Source organism: Giraffa tippelskirchi, chromosome 12 (genome assembly GCF_054371585.1).
Source record: "Giraffa tippelskirchi isolate mGirTip1 chromosome 12, T2T-mGirTip1v1.2.pri, whole genome shotgun sequence".
NCBI classification, from domain to species: Eukaryota; Metazoa; Chordata; class Mammalia; order Artiodactyla; family Giraffidae; genus Giraffa; species Giraffa tippelskirchi.
The window spans coordinates 139,116,551-139,138,835 of record NC_137286.1 but is presented as its reverse complement, the minus strand read 5'-3'; the positions used below and the strand labels follow the sequence as shown (position 1 = coordinate 139,138,835).

General features: G+C 45.0%; 1 protein-coding gene and 1 long non-coding RNA gene across 2 annotated transcripts in view; one reads left to right on the top strand and one right to left on the bottom strand.

The window, feature by feature from the left end:
- DOCK9 (dedicator of cytokinesis 9) overlaps positions 1–22,285 on the top strand; it is a 355,717-nt gene that overhangs the window by 288,371 nt on the left and 45,061 nt on the right. Inside the window, exon 1 of the mRNA XM_081548928.1 lies at positions 19,299–19,602. Coding sequence (XP_081405054.1) covers positions 19,599–19,602 — 4 coding nt within the window. The 5' untranslated portion in view covers positions 19,299–19,598. Of the gene's footprint in view, positions 19,603–22,285 lie in introns of the transcript that reaches the window.
- On the bottom strand, positions 7,186–9,351 carry LOC145529158 (uncharacterized). The gene is made up of 2 exons (XR_014070977.1): positions 9,313–9,351; positions 7,186–8,955 (listed from the first exon to the last, which is right to left on the bottom strand). It is a non-coding gene; the product is annotated as an uncharacterized LOC145529158 (long non-coding RNA).

Genomic DNA, 22,285 nt, shown 5'->3' with positions numbered 1-22,285 from the left:
GCAAGCTCTCTGTGCTGTCCACTCAGTTATACTGGGAACCCAATGCTACTAAAAAGTAAAGTCTGTTATTTCTTCTAATTCCCATAGTTGCCAGGTCAAACATATAAGCAAAAAGAGGTGCAGTTAAAGAAGTCTGACTTCTATGCTTGTCCCTCTGGTCTTTCCTACTCCCTAAAGAAAACCAATCTTAAATGTATTGGATGATCCCATTCATTTCTTCAGTACAAGACACACACCACTCCCACCCCTCATTCGCTTCCTTAGACAGGTAGCAGCCTGCCTTGCCCACCTCCCACTCTCTCTGGGGATATCTCTGTAGTTCTTGAACAGGTAACTTTGTATCCGGAGACTTGTTCTTGTTACTAGTGAACCACAGACGTCTTCCCAACTATTGAAATACCGTCTTGTTTATCTCTCAGAGCAATAAAAGCCAATAGCGCATTTTCAAATAAGCGGGCATCCACGTAGGCACATTTTGCTCTCTCTCTCTGTGATTTTCAGTCTCACCTCTCTCATCCGGAGGGGCTGAGATGCTGGCTATGGAATGGACCAGCCCTGGGCCTCTGCCCTGTCCTGTCCTTCCGGGCAATGATGAGCCCTGAGTCACCAGCTGCTCGTCCAGCCCCGTCTAAAGCCCCTGCACGCCTCCTAACCCCGCGGATAACAGGAGCAAAGTCCCCTTGTAAAGAAAATCTGTGTTCTGGTGATTTCTATGAATTGCCCTCTGGCCTCTCGAGGAAGCTCTCCGTTGCCGATCTGGGGTGAGCAGTGCTGGTCCCCCTAGGAAGGCTCACACCTGTTCCGGAGGTGAGGCCCCTGTGTGCAGAGAGCAGGTGTCCCCTCCCCTGTCCCCACACCCACCACACCACACACGGGGGTCTCTTTAATAGCACAAATGCAGCTTCGCCCAGGCTTTGCTGGGGGTGGGCAGGCTGCTGCCTGTGGCTCTGGTGAAGGCAGGTTGATCCTGGACTTTATACCTTTAAAAGGACACTTTGACCAGCTCTGGAGTCATCTTTTCCGGGCTTAATGGCATACATGTTTTGATGTGGGCTTTTGATCATAGAAACTTGGACTCAGGGGAGTCTTTGACAGTCATCTGCCCAGTGGTTCTCAGCTGGGTTAACAATTTTGGTTTGGTTCCCAGGGCACATCTGGCAATGCTTGGAGCCTTTTCTCAGTTGTCACAATCGGGGGTTGGGGCTGCTTCTGAAATCTTGCGAGCAGAGCCCAAGGGTGCTGCTGAGGGTCTGCACTGCACAGGGCCGACCCCACAACAGGGAATTTCCCCACCCAGCCGTCAGTGGTGCCGACGTTGAGAGGCCTTGATGCGATTCCTTGTTAGTCTGGTCTGCACACCAGCAGCCTTGATGAGTATGTGGAGCTTGTGGCTTGGAGGGTCTTGGTCCCCAACCCAAACCCCTGAGTTAGAATCTACGTTTCAACAAGATTCACCTGTCCAGTGAGGCCTGGGAATCGCTGCTCTAGCAACCCCCAATCTCCCACCCAAAGTAGCAAAAGTCAAACCTCCCACCAAAACTGCAGTGCTCAGCTGAAGCTGTCTCAATAGCCAGCTCTTTTAATATCTTCAAGATGTTTATTTTAAGGAACGACTTAGCCTGCCTAATGAAATTCTGTGTACGCGCCATATGATGTGTGGAGACGGGTACCACCATCATTTCGATTTTTCATCTCAAGATAGGAAGATTCCACAAACCTTTCTTAAGCGTGTTCCAGGGTTTTGAAGCTCCTCCATTAAGACTCTTGGTTGGAGCATCTCCTGATTGGTTACAGAGGACGCAGCTTTGAAACCCTCCACCCAGCCAGCCCCAGTTGCCTGAGTATCAGAGTAACCTGCCTGGAAAACAAGCTTCACTGGAGCAGAGATGAGGGCTTCTTCTCACTGTGTCTCCTGGTGCTGAGCGTAATGCCTGGCGGGCGGCTAGTAAATGCTCCACATGTTGGATGAATGGAATTGAGAGACGGTGGGGATGAGAGTCGGGGGGAAGCAGGGTGAGAGAGGGAGGGAGGGAGGCTCCCTCTACAAGACACTGAGGACGCTGATGTGGACATCCAGGAGAACGAAGCTCCCGCAAGTGCGGCCTCACTGCAGTTACCCCCTCCGCTCACAGGGCCTGGGAAAGCAGTGAGCTAGCAGGACTGATCAGCTCCCTCCAGTCCCCTCTCAGGCCTGATGTTTGTTTCAGAATGTGCTCCCATCCAGAAGTCATCAGCTGGAGCCTTCACTTTCTCCCGCTGTACCCACGGCAGCACACCATTTCCGGAATGCCCATCTCTGTGGACTGGCCAGGAGCGCTAGGCACGAATGTGAACCTGACCCTGAGCGGTCTGCCCACTCCCGGTTCCCCTCCTGTGAACACTCAGGAGCAGAAACCCGAGGGCTGGCATTCCATCGCAGTAAGAGAGCTGTCGCCACGATGATGCCTGTCACTGTGCTGATAAAGCGTCCGCCCGAGTGCTCTCTGCTTATCTTGTTACTCTTCACTGCTTCATCCTGAGCCGCATGACAGGAGGAGGTTCAAAGGTACAGTGATTTACTGGCAGAGGCAAAGGCAGGACCAAAACCCCAAATGCCAGTGCCCCTTGAGCTGTGCAAACAGCAGTAGTTCACAGGCTGCTCAAGAGATGATAAGGTGAGAAAAGACAGCCTTTCCTCATTAATATTGACTTTAACAAGTTGAACTAATTTATGTATATGTCACATCATTCCAGAAGTAATTTCAAGTGGCAGGTGGAAGGTGGGTAGGAAAAAGAAAACCAAGCCAGGAACATAAAACAGGCAAGCATGGGGCTGAGACAAAATTATATATAAAGACCTGGACAGCTTCCCTGGTGGCTCCGATGGTAAAGAATCCACCTGCCAATGCAAGAGATCCAGGTTTGATTCCTGGGTCAGGAATACTCCCTGGAGAAGGGAATAACTACCCACTCCAGTATTCTTGCCTGGAGAATTCCATGGACAGAGGAACCAGGTAGACTACAGTCCCTGTGGTCACGAAGAGTTGGACACAAGTGAAAAACACACACCAAGACCTAGACATTTGCCCACAGGAAAGCACACACACTTGGCATTTTAGTTGCCACTGGAAAAAGAAACTCATGTTGATATATGGCAGAAACCAACACAACATTGTAAAGCAATTATCCTCCAATTAAACATAAATAAGAGAAGAAAAAGAAACTCAGTTTTCAATAAGTGAGTAAAGCAATTGCCGAAGGAAAACAGAAGCGGTCCTGACACCGATAGGACCTCAACTTCTCCTTAGTGTCCCTAAAGAAGGGCCACCTCGGCAACAAGCTTCCAGTGGACCTTGTGTATCAAAAATCAAAGGCAGCACACGGGAGAGCAGCCCAACAGAAGGGGTTCTGTGAGGGGGTGCACCACACAGTCCCGCACGCATCCCTGCAGGCCTGCTTCCTTCCAGGGGTGGACCTGAGTCACCAAGGTCCACCTCTGCTCACGACCATCACCCCACTCCCAGAACCCTGCTCTTAGCCTGTGACCCCAGGCTGTAAGTCTCCTAAGTTCTGAGAACGGCCCTTCCTTAGACTCTCTGTCTTCCCAAGGACTCCAGCATCCCTCCTTCCCCATCCATCCCCACCAGAAACAAAAGCATGGCCGACATCCCTCCAAAAGGAGACCCTATACACATTAATAGTCACTCCCCGCCCCCTCCTCCTTGCTCCTGGCAGCTGTCAGTCGACTTTCTATCTCTGTGGCTCTGACTGTTCTGAACATTAGTAGATGTTTATCCATATGACATGTGGTCTTCTGTTTCTGGCTTCATTCACTTTGCATCATGTTTTCAGGGTTCATACGTGTTCTAGCGTGTATCATTCCTCTTTATGGCTGATCAACATCCCGCTGTATGGATATACCACATTTTGTGTATCGTTTATCAGGTCATGGACATTTTGGTTTGTTTTTGGCTATTGTGAATGATGCCACTATGAATATTTGTTTACATGTTTCTCTTTTACTAACTCTCTTGTGACCTACCTAGTAGTGGACTTGCTAGATACAAGACTGAATATAAGTGGCTGGAAGCAGGCATCCGTGGCTTTGTTTCTGATCTGAGGGGAATGGTGGCCTTCATCGAGTTGACGCTCTTCCTAGTCCTAGTTTGTTGAGTTTTTAACATGAAAAGTTGTTGGATATTGTCGAATGCTTTTTCCTGTGTCTATTGAAATAATATGGTTTTGCCCTTTATTCTATTAATATGGTGTGTTACATTGATTTTTTTTTTTTTAACACACCAGACTGTCTTCATTATAGCCAGCATTGCTTTATTTTTTAAAGTTTGCTGATTTAGTAGTTAAAGTAAAAACTGACCTCAGAGTGACGAGCATCCTCTCTTACACCACTGCTTTTTGATATGATATTCTGTACTTTTCCTAAATTATTTTGTCAAAAAGTAAGTGGAAGCTTCCTATTGTTTGTATACATTTCTCATTTGAAACAAAAATTATTGTTCAATTATATCATCATCCATTGAGAAATAGTACTCTGAGCAATTTGTTGCAAAATACATTGATTTTTGTATGTTAAATCTTACATTCCTAGGATAAATCCCACTTAGTCACCCATAATCCTTTTTAGTTGTTGCCAGATTCAGTTTGTTAGTATTTGTTGGGAAATTTTCTGTTATTCACAAAGGATATTGACATTTTCTTGTGATGTCTTTATCTAGTTTTGGTATTAGGGAAGATCCCCTGGAGAAGGAAATGGCAATCCACTCCACTCCAGTATTCTAGCTGTTAAAATAATGAACATCTAATAAGTACTTATAACAGGCAGGCATTTATTACCTCATTGGGTCCTTACAAGTAATGCTCTTAACAAGACATAAGTCCTGTGTGAAGCTCCATGTTATAGATGAGTAAACTGAGACACAGAGACCTCTACAGAACTGGGTGTCCAAGCTGCCAAAGCCAGTGAGCGATTTCCATTCCCCGGCTCTTAAGATCCTGTGTGACACATGGCTCTCTGTACAGCTTCCCCTTCTTCACGGGCCACGTAAATGCAGAAAAGTCACCCATTAGTGTACATAGCCTGTCCCACAAGATGGCAAATCCTTTGCCTGGGAGGATTTCTCATTTTTAATATTATGCACCTAATGAAAGTGAAAAGTGAAAGTGTTAATCACTCAGTCTTGCGACCCCACAGACTGTGACCCACTAGGCTCCTCTGTCCGTGGAATTCTCCAGGCAAGAATCCTGGAGTGGGTAGCCGTTCTCCAGGGGATCTTCCCAACCGAGGGATCAAAACTGTGTCTTTTGCATCTCCCGCACTGCCGGCAGATTCTTTACCATCTGAGCTAGCAGCAAGGCCCATTAACACAATGAACACTCAGTAAATATTTCTGAACAAAAGAGTGGATCCTGCTCAGAGCATTTTTTATGTCCTGGGTATAAAATGGGCTTCCCTGGTGGCTCAGACGGTAAAGAAACTGCCCGCAAGGCAGGAGAACAGTAATATTTTCTCAGGTCACCCTGAAAAAGCCATTAAACACATTTCCAAATGTCAAAGACCCTAAGGGGCAACTTAAGAGTCAAGTTTAAGGCAAAATGTCTGAAGCCTCTAGCGCCCATCTCTGAGCCCCCAGCCTTCTCTGAGAAACGTAGCTTGTGTACTCACAGCTCAGGCTGTTCGTGTATGTAGGCCGTGTGTGCAGTATTACAAACCACCCTGCCCTCCCTCTTGTCCTGGCTGAGGCTCAGAGGCGTCTCGCCTGCCTCTGCCCATCTCCTTCCCCATCTCCTTCCCCTCCTCCCTGCCCTGGTGAAGTCCAAAGTCACAGAGATTATCTAGATGAACACAGCCAACCATCCCTCACTGGCTCTAAGACACACCTTTTCCCATTTAAACCTCTCTGAAATCAGATACCTCCTGCAGCCAGCGATAAGAAAGCCTTGTGTCATCGTTTAGTCATTGTTTTCTTTTTTAGTGATCCGTGCAGCTTCTCATGGTAGTTGGGAGCTTAGCTCTGCTGAAATTATGGGGGGTGGAAGGGGGCATGTGCTAAAGGACAGGCAGAAGTCTATTTCCTCTAAGAGTTGCTGCTCAACTCAATTTTGATTCTACGCTCAGGTTTTGGATATTCCAGAGTCGCGCAACAAATCATAATGTGAAGACAGTACCCGTACAGCCCTTGTTATATGCCACACACTGAATAGAGACCACCTCTCAGCCTGGACCGATCCATTTCTCTGTTTAGAGAGAGAGGAAATGGAGGAGCGGAGAGCTCGAGTCACTGGCAGCCAAATGTGTGGTCGGTCTGCCCTTCTCCTTCTTAATGAAGCACATCTTCCTGGGGCTGAGGGTAGAGAGCTGCACTCCTCCCCCAAGTCCTCCTGCCTGGGGGCTCCCTTCCTCGGCCTGACTCAGCCATCACTCCAGCAAACACGCCTGGTTTACCAGCTGTCCTGCGGTTCCCAGCAACTTGAGAGCCGAACCTGAGGACATGTGTAGCCGCCACTGTGCACTTTGCAAAAACACTGTATGGGTTGCATCTTGGGTGGAAGTGGAGGCTGCGGGTTGGTGCAGGATCAGGTGTCAGAGGGTGAGAAGGACTGAGGAAGAAGCAGGCACAGGGCACCAGGCCAGCTGCAGAGGGGTTCTCACCCCAGTGAGCAGGTGGCCACTATGTGTTGCTATTTGCCTGTAATATCCCGCGTGACCAGTTCACATCTGTAAGTGTTCACAGCAGTCTTGGAAACATTCCCTAAAATCAGGGTGATGTAAAATATTCTCCTTACATTGATGAGATTTTATTTCACATTCAGTACATTTGGTTCATTGCTTTCACACACTGCAAGGCAGACTCTTTCTGGAAGACAATTTGGCAATGCATATAAAGAAGGCCTAAAATTGTTTCCGTACCCTTTGACCAAGAAATTCCAATTTCTAGAAATTTATATTAGAGAAATCACCACTGGAGAGGCATAAATATTTCTGTCCTAGAGTGTTTATCGCCGTGTTGTTAAAACATCCCCAAACAAGACATCAACCCAAAGGCCCAAATAACTTAACCATGGTGCCTCTTTACAATGAAATACTTGCAACCATTAAAAGATTACTTTAAGACGACTTAGTGACATGCAACAATGTCCATGACAGAAAGTCGAGTGAAGAGGTTATAAAACAACATGTATGATATGATCTGATGTTGCAAAGTTTATTAATTTATGTATGAAAAAAGTCTACAAAGAAGTACAGCAAAATATTAACATTAGTGGTCTCTAGATTTTTTTCCTATAAACTTTTCACAATTTTTCAAAATCTTTTATAATGAAAATGTATTAATTTTACCTTCAGAGGGAGAGAAAAGCTATATAATACTAAACGTCCCCTTGATTTTGCTGACACAGGTAACTTTCTTATCTTCAAAATGGAAGTTGGGCACTATATTTAGAGATACAGTTTTTATGGTTAAAAAGAGAATGTCCTGGGACTTCCCTAATGGTCCAGGGGTTAAGACACTTCACTTCTACTGCAGGGGACATGGGTTCGATCCCTGGTCAGGAAAATAAGATCCCACATAGCATGTAGCATAGACAAAAAAATAGAATTTTTTTTTAAAAAAAAAATTAAGAGAATATGCATTTACTGTGGAGAGCAAACATTACGTACCAAACAGACTAGGCTCAGCAGAGCATATCTAATCTCTGCAGATCCCACCGTGTCCTCATTGACAGTAACACACTAGGATCTTAGGACACAGTTTCCTCGACAATGAGAAAAAGGAGTATTACTTGGTCTTTTTTTACAGATAAGAAGACTTCCGTATAGAGAAAACTTTTTCCCTCTGGGCTTATTGGTTCAATAAAATCAAAAGTAATGCTTATTCTTTGAGTTGTTGCTTGTAGGGTATTCAGAGAGTAACATCCCCAAAAGTAATACAATACCCTGATGTTTGTTCCAGAAAACCTTGTTTTCAGAGATCAGTAACACGTTAAGTTAATGGCAGCTGTTTTTCTTGTCTGATCATAGACTCCCATGTTGAAAGGGCAAGCATGCTTTATGGTTTCACACTGTCCCCACGGAAGTGGCATGGTTCACCTTGCTAATAAGTAGGATCATTTTCAGGGAAGGTTGTTCCCAGGGTAATGAATGAATGAAATCTGTTCACCAAAAGATAACTGAGAGATCCCGGCAAAAGGACCGATGGTGAGCACGGAATCCATTTAAAAATAAGGTTGAGAGGGAAGCTGAGTTGAGAAAAAAGTTACAGGGCAGAATATACATGTTTTTTGCTTTGAGAAGCTAGAGAGGATGCACCTGATAAAGCTCACTGGGGAAGGGGGCATGGAAAGCAGAGGAAGCTTGTTGATCGCTCACCTATACTAGCTGGGGATCCAGAATATCCCTTAAAGGGACAAGTCAAGTAACAAGTCTAAGTGTATGTATCAGTACACATGGAAACACTAAGCAAGAGAACACTGCTACATCCCATGGTGAGGGAGAGGAAAGGAATAAAGTAAGAAGAGAAACATTTTAATGTTATTTCACATAGTCAGGAAGGATAATATCTAAATAGAGAGATGACTAAGAGTATCATATGTAAGATTATAATTATAAATAACCACCTGTACATAAATACAAATCTTCCTCCCTAAATAGCAGGAGAAACTAAGACCTCCCCAAATACAAAGAGCTAAAAACTCATCAGACTGCACTCTTAGAATCAGTGAACACTATATGAATTGTATCTCTTAAAAGCTGTTCAAAAATGCAAAAGAAAAAAAGAGAACCTCATAATGAAAACTGTTAGAAACTATGAAAACTTTAAATAGGAAATAAAATAATATGACTGAACTAAAATCAGATATCTTTAAATAAGCTTAACTTACCTGTCAAAGAAAAAAACAGTTTTCCGTTGGTTCACAAAGAAAATCTCAACTCTATGCTGTTTGCAAGAGACACACCTAAAACTAAGTGATTCAGAAAGATTGATATAAAAGGATCGACTAAGTTTCTTTCTTAATTCCAGCTTCTTATAAATGATCCTCACTCACTGCAACTCAACAAGCATGGTAGTCTGCTAGCAAAGTGACCAGCTTTTGATGGTATTTTACAGAACACTTTCATTTATATTGATACTATCTCCATTAAATTTGTCTGTAACTTGATGAGGCTGGCTATGTTGTTACTCTTTACAGACAGGGGCTCCTAGGACTAGATCTTTTATATATTATGCCCTTAATCTCCACAACACCACTATGAATTAAGTATCATTATCTAATTTTTTTCATTTGTGGCCAGAATGGTTAAGTAATCTGCTGACTTACACAAAATAAGCAACAAAACTGAGATCTCAAATCAGGTATGTCTGACCCCAGAGCTTGTTGGTTTTCCAGTGTGTTCCTAATTGTGATGTCATGAAAGGTTGGGACTGGGAGGGTATGAAGAACTTGAACAGAACCATCAACCCTTAAATGCATTTTATACTTTATAACATGAAAAAAAGTGAAACTGTTAGTCTCTCAGTCATGTCCAACTCTTTGTGACCCCATGGACTGTAGCCCACCAGGCTACATGGAATTCCTATGTCCATGGACTTCTCTAGGCAAGAATACTGGAGTGGGTTGCCATTCCCTTCTCCAGGGGATCCTCCCGACCCAGTCATCAAACCCAGGTCTCCTGCATTGCAGGCAGATTCTTTACCATCTGAGCCACCAGGGAAGCCCAGATGTGTGTATATTTGCACATAAAACTAGCATCACATAATATAAAGGTGAACAGTAAAATTCATGCTGATAATTTAAAATTTTTCTGTATGTAAAATAGCGTTAAATAGCAAATAGTATGAGGGAAACTGTAGAGGAAAAAATCAGTTTTTGTATTTTCACTGTCACTTTTGTCCTGCTTTTTGAACAAAAGGCCCTACATGTTCATTTTGTGCCAGGTCCAAATCCACAAATTATGTAGCTGGCCCTGAATGAAATACACACATACACAAACATACACACACACATAAACACACACACACAAATATGTAAACACGAGCTTTTGACAAACAACTGTCCAGTTTACCAATACATTTACACTGTAAATACTTGCAGATTTGGAAATTTCAGTAACATATTCAACTTCAAAGAAATGCTAGTCCCCAGTTCTCATCTGTTCAACTCAATTCCATGGTCACACAGCAGTGTGCCCAGCGTGATTTATTCTTTGCCACTGGCTGGCTCTGAGACCACATCCATCATCCCAGTTGTGGCAACCCCATCGTGTTTCACTGAGGTGGCATCTCAGTTGCTGTGTGTTGACCTTGCCCAGAAGAGATGAGAGTCTTGAAGGCTCACCAGCAGAAGTAAAAAAAAAAAAATAAGTCAGTAGGTGAGATAGGTTAACTAATGGACTCTCCAAAAACAGGTCCTAATCCCTGAAATTTGTAGATGTTAATGTGGCTTCCCTGGTGGCTCAGCGGTAAAGAATCCGCCTGCTAACGCCGAGTCATGGGTTTTATCCCTGTGTTGGGAAGATCCCCTGGAGAAGGAAATGGCAGCCCACTCCAGTGTTCTTGCCTGGGAAATCCCATGGACAGAGGAGTCTGGCAGGCTACAGTCCATGGGGTCCCAAAAGAGTTGGACACGACTTAGTGACTAAACAACAATAACAACATTTTGGAAGAACATAGTTTTTATAAAGAACATACTGGAAAACATGTACACCCATGGTGGATTCATGTCAATGTATGAAAAAACAAATACACTATTGTAAAGTTAAAAAATAGATAAATAAACTAATTTAAATTTAAAAAAAAAAACTATACTTTTATAAATGTATTTTATAATTAATTTTGAGATCATGGGATTTAAATAATCACTGTAAAGTACACAGTATACATCGTGTACTGTGTGTAATGAACCATGTAACAAAATAACACTCTCACATTACTCATTTACAATCTTGCTTCTGCTAAACTCGCTTTCTTCTGTGCATTTCTGTACATGCAGTTTTCTCCCTGCCTGGCACGTCTATTTGTGCCTTAGTGAAGCTGGTTAATCTGCAGTTGGAAGTGTTTTGTACCCTTGTTAGGTTCATGCTGTTCACCTAGCATTTTCTTTTTCAAGAAATAGATTTAAACAATATAGTGTGAGAAGATATTTTGGTCTGTATAGATATTTAAATTTCATATGAATAATAGATTTTATATCATTTGAAACATAAAACATAAAGGAAACAGAAAAACATATGGCCTTAAGATAATCTGATATATAAAAGTTACATAATTGGTGCTTAGAATGGTATGCTTGCCAGTTAGCTTCTTCTTCCCTTCTTTCTCCCTCCCCTGCCTTTTAGCAGACCTAAAATGTACAAAGGCCTTTTTAGTACTAAGGGCCTAAAGTAGCCAAAACAACTTTGAAAATGAAGAACAAAACTGGAGGATGTACACTACCAAATTTCAAAACTTATTTTCTAAAGCTACAATAATCAAGGGAGTGTGGTATTAGCTTAAGAACAGAAATATAGACCAAGGCAAAAGAAGGGCAAGTCCAGAAATAACCCCTTACATTTATGATCAATTGATTTTTGGTGAAAGCTCTACAGCAATTCAATGGAAAAAATAATGATCTTTTTAACAGTTGGTAAGGAAACAGCAACCCAGTCCAGTGTTCTTGCCTGGAGAACCCCATGGACAGAGGAGTCTGGCGGGCTACAGTCCTTGGAGTCGCAAATAGTCGGACACGACTGAGCACACACCCACATTGCAACAATTGGATATCCATATGGAAAAAAAAAATAACTTCAACCTTTACCTCACACCATACACTAACATTAACTCAAAATGGATCATTGACCTTAATGAAAGAACTGCAAAAAACTTATGGAAGAGTCATAATAGCAAGTTTTTGCAATCTCGGTAAAGGAAAAGGATATGAATAACTGTGACAACGAAAGCATGATCTGTAAAAAAAATTGATAAATTGGCTTCATCAAAATTTAAAGCTTTGGCATGTCAAAAGAATTAAAAGATATGCAATTGACTTGGGAGAAATATTTGAAAATCATATTTCTAATAAAGGACTTATATTCAGAATATATAAAGGACTCATAACTCAATAATGAGACCAACACACAAATTAAAAATGGGCAAAAGTTCAAAAAGACATTTCCCCAAAGGATATATATGAATCACTATTAAGTGCATGAAAAAGTGCTCAATATTACTAGTTATTAGGAAGGTGGGAATTAAAACTCCACCCACATACCCCTAAAGTGAAACCTGCCTGTCACCCTCGTTATCAGTGATGTGTTGGCAAATATTAACAATCAGGGGAAAAACAGCCCTAATGAATAGCATCTGCCAGTGTCCTTGGTGTAAATGCTCCCACCATGGCTGATACCACCCACATGTGGTCTGAAAGTGGAGTTGGGAAGAAGTGTTTGCAGTCAGCTTCCAGATCAGGGTGGAGCTCCAGGGCACCACTGTTCCCCACACACCAGACCGGCCATCACTAGCCTCTCGGTTCAGAGGGAGGCCCACTAATCCATCTACCCAGCTGCAGGGCGACTCTTGTCAGCTGCCTAGAAAGGTCTACACGTTCCTTTGTTCTTTAAAGGGACAAATAAGTAAAGGCTCTCTAGGCATGGGAGGAAATCCAGCAACTTAGAAGGGACAAGCCCTGGGTGGGTGCGTGAGACTCTGGAGGAGAGCTGAGATGATTTAAGTCTGAGAAAGGGATTTTATCCTGAAATTCCCATTTGGATCCTCACAAAGACTCAAGGAGGTACTCCATATTTAAGAAAAAAAAAACAATAAAGAGCTCTTAGAAATTAAAAATGTTTGTCGCTAAATAAAATTTCAAGGGATGAAAAATAAATATCCCAAAATGCCAAGAAACAGACAATGTGGATAAAAGAAAAGAGGATCAGGAGACCAGCATCTGACTAACAGATTTTGAGAAAAGGAGAACCAAGGAAATGGAGAGGAGGAAATAACATAAGATACGATAGAAGAAAATTTCCCAGAGCTCGAGACACCTCCCAGTTAAAAATACTCAGGAAAATGAATGGTTAAAAAAAAAAACAAAAACCTCTAGACACATTCTCATGAGAAGAGTAAAAAAACAGTTTCCAGAGGGAAACCTACCGTGAAAAAATAGGCTCTCCAGAAACCTGATACTAGAAGATAAGAGGCAATGTCTTTGTAATTCTGCAGGAAACTGAGTTCCAACAAAGACATTTATTCAGGTGTTCCCTGGTGGCTCAGATGGTAAAGATACTGCCTGCAGTGCAGGAGACCTGGGTTCCATCCCTGGGTTGAGAAGATCCCCTGCAAGAGGACAGGGCAACCCACTCCAGTTCTTGCCTGGAGAATCCCCATAGACAGAGGAGCCTGGAGAGCTATAGTCCATAGTCGCAAACAGACGGACAGGACTGAAGCAACTTAGCGCACACACACACACATATGCTTATTCTAGAAGTAAGAACAAGCTAAAGGCAATTATGAAAAAGAAAAGCGATACAACAGTTGATGTAAAGCAAATGAAAACATGCTGCAGATGGAACGATTGGTGGGGCTTAGAAAAGAAGTCCTTTTGACGCCAACATCTGGGACATCCTCCTTGGTACAGGAGTGTAACACTGAAACCATGGAGTAAATGTGATCAGAAACGGTGTTAATACTGGGAATATATAATCAGATTCTATTGTCTGGCTCTACAGTGAACATTTACAACTTTTTTTTTTTTATAATTTTTTTAAGCTTTTTATTTTATTTATCTTTGGCTGTGCTGGGTCTTCATTGCTGCACGCAGGCTTTTCTTTATTGTGGTGAATGGGAGCTACTCTGTAACCACGGTGCACAGTCTTCTGGTTGTGGAGCACGGGGCTCCAGAGCACGTGGACTCGGTATTTGTGGCTCATAGGCTTAGTTTCCCCTCGGCATGTGGGATCTTCCTGGACCAGGGATTGAACCTGTGTCCCCTGCGTTGGCAGGCAGATTCTTAACCACCGGACCACCAGGGAAGTCCCTTAAAGTGATTTTTATAATGGCTGCAAGTATTTCCTTGTAAAGAGGCACCATGATCAAGTCATTCCCTTGTATTTGGGTCTTTAGGTTTGGTTTCTTATTTGAGGCTATTTTAACAACACTGCAATAAACACTCAACAAACACTTTGGTACAGAAATATTTTTCTCTCTCCAGTGAGAGGGCAGCTCGACAAGTAATCCAGGCCTGGGCTAGATGCTGGATTCTACCCTAGAACCCCTAGAATGGACCCAGCTTTGGTAACACCTTGATTTTAGCCTCACTAGACCTTTTTAGGAGAAGGCAATGGCAGCCCACTCCAGTACTTTTGCCTGGAAAATCCCATGGACAGAGGAGCCTGGTAGGCTGCAGACCATGGGGTCGCTGCGAGTCGGAAACGACTGAGCGACTTCACTTTCACTTTTCACTTTCATGCATTGGAGAAGGAAATGGCAACCCACTCCAGTGTTCTTGCCTGGAGAATCCCAGGGACAGGGGAGCCTGGTGGGTTGCCATCTATGGGGTCGCACAGAGTTGGACACGACTGAAGCGATTTAGCAGCAGACCTTTTTTGGATTTCTGACCTCTGAAACTGTAATAAATGTGTGTTATTCTGTGCCACTAAGCTTGTGGTAATTTATTATAACAGCAATAGGAAACTAATACATTGCTTTAAAAAACATCTATTTACTTTTGCCAGTAATTTAATATAGATTTGAGTGGTATAAAATCTGAAAGATAAATGATATGTTATAGAAATACCTGAATTTTCTAAATCTTGCCATCCATGGCATTTGAAGAGACAATATACCTTTATTAATTCTAGGAAATAAAATTGAATAGTTGAATGTGAATAACTTAGACCTCAAAGGTATATATTTATTCACAGTGAATTCCCAAGACTCCATCATCTATACTATTTTAGATTTATAGTAATTTACTAAAGCAAGTCATTGGATAAATGTACTTTGACAAATTCAGATATTTGCATAATTAAACATGAAGTGAATAAATGGGGCATCTGTATCTTACTTATGTCAGATGATAAATAAGTTGTAATATTATTGGTACAGAAATCAATAATGTATAAGGCATAACCATTTTTGTCTGGCAATTAGGGATGATTTCAGAAAGCAAGTTCTAATGAGGGTTTTTTGTTTTTGTTTTTAATTAAAAGACGAGCAGTGAAAAGAGCACACTGGAAATTATAAGGATCTCTGCTTCCTTTTTTTATTTTGATATGTGTCCCAGGGATTCTGTATAATTAATTGGAAGAAGTTTCTCCAAAATGCATTTTTCTAACACTTTCTGAAGCAGTAATATTTCAGATAAGGAAAATGAAAGTCAAAGTCACTCAGTCGTGTCCAACTCTTTGCAACCCCATGGACTACACAGTCCATGGAATTCTCCAGGCCAGTGTACTGGAGTGGGCAGCCTTTCCCTTCTCCAGGGGATCTTCCCAACCCAGGGATCGAACCCAGATCTCCTACTTTGCAGGCGGATTCTTTACCAGCTGAGCTATAAGGGAAAAGCTTCTGTCTAGGTGGACAATGTTTGTAATTCCTTGTATCACCATCACATGAAACTCTTTCTTGTTCCTTGGTGCCTAAGGAAGGTCAACTTTATTTGAGGATAACAGTTATAGTCTTTAATTATGTACGTTGGCCTCTCAACAGATGGAGGTGAAGAATTATTTGATAGCTTTTATTTCTCACCTCCCCAAAACGTGATATAATTTTTTATATTGAAAATGATTAGGTTCTTTGGTTGATTTCTTTCTTTTTTAAAAAAAAACTTTTCATTTTGTATTGGGGTATAGCCAATTAACAGTGTTGTGACAGTTTCAGGTGAACAGCGAAGGGCCTCAGCCATGCGTATACATGTATCCATTCTCCCCTGGTTGGTTTCTTGCTCCATGTGAAGTAGGCCAGTGGTGTGTCGGTGATGACAGATTAGACTTTGCAGCACCCTCCCAGATAAGCGCCCCTCATTTTTCTTCTCTTTTCGCTGGTCTAAAGGGAACACCAGGGTAAGGTCATGTATCCTTGCCTCCCCCACTACCCCCTGTGTCTTGATTTCCCATAACTTTTGGCTCAGTGGCTGGTAAGCCAGGCCATGTTGTGAGAGCGAAAAAGGAAACCCTGGAGAGGCCGTGACTCAGGGGCACCTTGGCCACCCCACCCAGCGTCCTGGGGCAGCCAGTCCTGTGTGTGCAGGTTCCTGAATACAGGGAAGAAACTCATGCCTCTAGAAACTTCTTCTCTCAATTTCACAACTAGAGTTTATTTTAAATAGATGGCTCCTCCCCTTTTCTGTTAAAATTTCAAATATTCTGAGAAAAAAGTAGCATTTTAAGGTTTCAGGGATATTTATTTCATCATATGGGTGAGTTACCAGATTCCTTCCTAAAAGTAGATTTTGATTCCTTTTCTGAGAGATTATGAAGACATCTTACAAACTCTATATATGTGTGTGTATACATATATATGTATATATAAAAAATATATATTTGATAAATTGTATATATAACATATATATGTATGTATATATGTATACATATGTACACACATATGCTCACACACATATTTTTCAAATGTATACACATTTTTTTAACATGATACAAGATTGATCTACGTCATTATAAGAATGAGCACGAATAACAAATATTTGTTGAGCATTTACTAAACACCAGACATGGTGCTTGTAGCTGGGGACACAGGCAAGAGAGAACAAGAGCACTTGTGACAATGATTCCGCTCATAAACAACTACCTTCCAGCAGTGAAGAGACTCTCTCCCCCACAATAAACCTAACACCACAGTCAGCCTCTACTTGGGAAACTTGGTAAAGAAAATGAATCCAGCTGTAGAAGGCCAAGCTCCCATCTAACAGGAGAGGAAAAAGTCCCAGCGAGGGAAGGTGACTCACCCAAGGTCATCCAGGGTGACGCCATTGGGCCCTCAGTTCAGTTCAGTTCAGTCACTCAGTCGTGTCCGACTCTTTGCAACCCCATGGACTGCATGCAGCACACCAGGCCTCCCTATCTATCACCACTGCCCGGAGCTTACTCAAACTCATGTCCGTCAAGTCGGTGATGCCATCCAACCATCTCATCCTCTGTTGTCCCCTTCTCCTCCTGCCTTCAATCTTTCCCAGCATCAGGGTCTTTTCAAATGAGTCAGTTCTTCGCATCAGTTCGAATCCACTCTTGAATTCATGCAAATGCACGGCTCCCTGACCCACAGAAGATGCTCAGAAAGCAGTCTGGGCGGCTGCCATTGGCTTTTCTTCCTCACTGATACTGTGAACAGCCTGAGCCCACCTTCAACCCAGCACGAGGACTTGCCAAAAGCTTGCGTGTCCCCAGCTCCCCCTTCCACCCTCTACAGGCTTTGCCCTCACAGCCAAGGCCCCGCACCCTGAAGTGTGGGTCCACCATTCCCTTGCTTTAAGAAAGAGTTTTATCAGCTATAAACACTCAGCTAAAGTCATCTAGAAGCTTTGTAAAGGGAGGCATGTTAAAGAAGAGGAAATCATCTTGTTTTATTTGTGTGTATTTCCCAACAAGGTGGTTCCACAGGATGGGGTCCCAGCAACCACATGGAAGGGACTCGGTCCAGCAGAAATGACCTGGGCTGTGAAGCAGAGAGCCGGCTCGAAGTGGTGCCATGCTGTACTGGGGAAGGGCTCTGTCACTTGTCTTAAGTCCTCACTCTATCACATCCATTTCCTAACTAAAAAGTAGGATTGCTCTGGTGGACGCGGGGAGGGTTAGAAATGCTGTTTTGGGTGTTTAACACAGGGTAGATCAGCAGGGCTGGTCTATTCCATCCCCTGGAGTTTTGTTCATCACTTATACTTCTCCACCTCTGGGAAGAGCCTGCCTGGGTTTCTCCCTACACACCACAGTCTTCTGGTCAGCGTGGCCAGGGGCATCACTAAGACTCAGAAGATGACAGAGACATCTAAACAAAATGTAATGTGTACCCACAGTGGAATATTATTCACCTTTTAAAAGGAAGGAAATTCTGACCCATGCTCCAACATGGATGGACCTTGAAGACATTACAACACATGTCAAGAGAGGCAATGGCAACCCACTCCAGTACTCTTGCCTGGAAAATCCCATGGACGGAGGAGCCTGGTAGGCTGCAGTCCATGGGGTCACGAAGAGTCGGACACGACTGAGCGACTTCACTTTCCCTTTTCACTTTCATGTATTGGAGAAGGAAATGGCAACCCACTCCAGCATTCTTGCCTGGAGAATCCCAGGGACAGAGGAGCCTGTTGGGCTGCCGTCTATGGGGTCGCACAGAGTTGGACACGACTGAAGCGACTTAGCAGCAGCAGCAAGAGACAAGGACAAATTTTGAATGATTCCAGCCATATAAGGTATCTTGAAGAGTCAAATTCATAGAGACAGAAAGTAGCATGGTGGGTGCTGGGGAGGTGAATGGGGAGTTAGTGTTTCATGGGTACAGAGTTTCAGCTTGTTGTTTAGTCGCTCAGTCGTGTCCAGCTCTTTGCAACCCCATGGACTGCAGCACACCAGGCTTCCCTGTCCTTCACCAGCTCTCGGAGTTTGCTCAAACTCATGTCCATTGAGTCAGTGATGACATCCAACCATCTCATCCTCTGTCGCCCCCCCTTCTCCTCCTGCTTTCCATCTTTCCCAGCATCAGGGTCTTTTCCAATGAATTTTCATTTAGGAAGATGAAAAAGTTTTGGAGATGGATGGTGGTGACCATTGCACAACAGTGTGTGTGTACTTAATACCACTTAATGTACACTTAATAGTTAAGATGGTCAAGTTTTTTGTATATTTTACACGATTTTTTAAAAAAGACAATAGAAACTCTCCTGCCTTTTCCCTTTTAATGTTCCTTTCAGTGCTGGCAGAATACAAAACCCCTCCTCAAGTCAGAGGAGTAAACAGAAAAAAAGATCTGGAGCTCCTTGCTGTATTATTATTTTTGGTTTTGTTATTCTTAAAGGAAGGAAATGTAGTTTTCCAGAAATGCTTTCCACAGCTCACATGCCAGGTAAAAGCCACACATCTGCAGCACTGCACACACATTGAACTGACCAACCTTCCGCCCATTTTTGCAGACATGGTGCTTACCCAGCGCAGTAGTGCTTTCCGAAGTGGAGTCCCTGGACCATCAGCTTCACCTTTAGCGTGTGTTAGAAATGCAGATTCTCGGGCCCCACCCCGATCTACTGAGTCAGCAAATTCAGGTGAGGCCGGGGACCCTGCATTTCACGAGCCCTCCCCCTTGGCTAAGATGCAAACTCAAGCCAGGGCAGCCCGGCCCGGATTTCCCCTCTGGCGGCCCCCGGGGCCCGGGGCGGAGTCCAGGTGCGGGCCCGCCGCTGACAGGTGTCCCCCCTCTGGGGCTCAAGGGGCACCGACCTCTGCCCCCGGCTGTTCCACCGCCTCCAAGGGTGGAGCCCCGCCGCCCCGCCTGCACACCTCCAGCTGCACAGGTGCTGGGCAGGGCCTGGAAACCGAGTCACAGGAAGCAACACCTTAGCACAGAGTCCTCCCACCTGGACTCCTCGCTCGCCAGTCGCAGGGAGCCCTCGGAGCCGCCAGCATGGGTAGGCGCCAGGGGCGGGCCGGGTTCCCGGGGAGCGGAGGGGAGCCGGGTGCAGGCGGGGCGCTGCGGAGGGGTTTCCCGCGGGCCGGGAAGGGGCCGGGCTGCCACCGGGTCCCACCGGCGGCTTGGGGAACTGTGCGCGCGCGCGGGCGCGCGCGGAGCGGGGAAGGCTGGCACCGCGGGCGGCCATGCGCGCGCGCAGCCGGGACAGCTCGGCGCGGCGGGAAGCAGCCACTGGGGGTCCGCGGAGCTGGGGGCGGGGGCTCAGGGGAAGTTTTGTCCTGTCCTGGGGGGTTGGGGGGAGCGCAGAGGGAGCGGGCCCCAAGCGCCAGATGCTCGTCGGAAGAACTAACGCCGTAACCTTGACCTGCCCACCTGTTGGGAATCCACAGCCTCTGTGTTGCCACCCTGTGGGCTGTGGGCTGGACGGGTCGTGCTGGTGATGGGAGGGGTCCGCAGAACCTCAGTGGGGGAAGGGGCAGGCTCCCTTGGCACTTCCCTTGCCTCTGGCTGGCCAGGTGACCCCAGAGCTGCAGAGGGAACCCTGGTCCAAGAGGCAGTAGGGCTGGGCAAGTGGGTCACACTTGGGGTTTCCAGGGGTGCTGACCATGCGCCTCCTCCCGCGTGCAGGCGGTCACCGCGGCGCCCATCGAAGCGCCGCTTGGCAGGCGGACAGGCTCCTGGGCTGGTGCTCTGGGTCTCGCTGCAGAAACACCATTCGCTTGTCGCTCGGTACAGCTTTCCTGGGAGGTGCTCTGAAATATTTATTTTGGTTTTCAGATCCCCACACCTAAGTAGTTTCTGTGCCGAATGGGAACTTTCCCAAACGTGGTTGCAGTCGGAGTAGCTGTCTGCCGCCTGATGACCGGTGAATGAGCGCTGTGCCGTCCCCAGTGAACACACTTTCTAGTTTACAGATTGACCCTTAGGGTTTATGGGTTCTTTTGTGTGTTTTGCAACAGAGATAGGCATAGCATGTGAGAAGCAACAAAAAGTTCATGTTCGGACACCAGTTGCATCTTTGTTGTTCAGTGGCTCAGTCGTGTCTGACTCTTTGTGACTCGGTGGACTGCAGCACTCCAGGCTTCCCTGTCCTTCACCATCTCCTGGAGTTTGCTCAGATTCATGTCCATGAAGTAGATGATGCCATCCGACCATCTCATCCTCTGTTGCCCCTTCTCTTCTTGCCCTCAATCTTTCCCAGCATCAGGGTCTTTTCCAGTGAGTCAGCTCTTCACATCAGGTGGCCAGAGTTGTGTGTTTACTCAGGTCCTAAGTTTTCTATATCTAGGTCTAGCTAAGAAATGAAACAAATAATTAGGAAATGTCTTTTAATTTAAAAAGCAGCAGTGACTTCCCATCTTAAGAGCAGACCTCTGTGACTGAGATGATGCCAGGATTGTTTCAGGTCTGCTTATGACTGCAGGGGGACACTTGGTGAATTCAGCAGGAGGGAAGGAAATGAGGAAAAGTCCTTAGGGAAACATTTTTCTTGAAAAGGGTCCCATGGGAGATATTTTTGGCTAGAGAGGCTGCACAGTGCCTGTGGCAACTATTCAGCTCCGCCCTTGGAATCTGAAACATGAAACAAATGGAGGAATCTGTGTTCCAGTAAAATGTTACTGATGGGCATGAAAATGTACATTTTATATAGCTTGCAGGTGTCACGAAATAGCCTTTAAGTGTGTTCTTCAATCCTTGTAAAATATAGACATCATTCTTAGCTTGCAAGCCTTACAGAAAAGGGCAGAGGGCTGGATTTGACACCAGGCCATAGCTGCTTGCTGACCTTTGCTTTAATGAATGTGTGAGATTATCAGAGTCGAGGTGCAGAGGAGGCCAGGGCCAACCTGCCTTGACTGGGGAGCCCCCTCTGAGGACTTTGGAGGGCTGGGGATGCCTTTGCTGAAAATCTCAAATATTCAGTGTTCCTTCTCGTAACCCCACCCCACCCCCTGGCCAAGAGCTTAGCAAAGATTTATCCTGAAGTTGTTGTCACAAATTCCTTCCCTTGCTCTGGTTCTAGAAAACCATAGATCCTGCTTCTGTCGTGTGCCACACTTGGGACTCTGAAAATGGAGGTTGAGTGGGCTTCGGGTTCTAGGAAGCAAGTTCCCCTGGCACCCAGGCCAGGGCCTCCAGGCCAACTTGAGTAGTTCATTCACTTTGTTATCATATCCCTGCCCCCAGCCCTCAGCCTCCTGCTGGCCTCACATGTCATTCTGAAGAGTTTTTCATGCCAGTTTCCTGCCTGAGTATACAAGGAGGGACAGCCTTGAGGGTCCCTCAACCCTGGGCATTTACAAGTCCTTCCACATTCTCTCCTCTTTCTAGAAGCTCTTGAGTAGACCTGTGAACAGAGCCAAAGGGCCAGGGAGGCTGGCATTGCTGATGTCAGCTGGAAGCCTGGGGGCGGGGGGGCGGGGTCCCACACCAGAGGGGGCCGAGGGCATCTGAGCCTCAGGAGCACCTCTTCCTCCCCAGAGTAAGAAGAGAAAACTTCTGACATTGGGTCCTTTTAGGCTGACATAATGGCAACCCACTCCAGCATTCTTGCCTGGAGAATCCCATGGACAGAGGAGCCTGGCGGGCTGACGGTCAGGACTGAAGTGACTTAGCACACACGCTCTAAGGCAGTGGGTTTTAGACTTCAGCCTGCTTGGGGATCACTTGAGCTAGAGCTT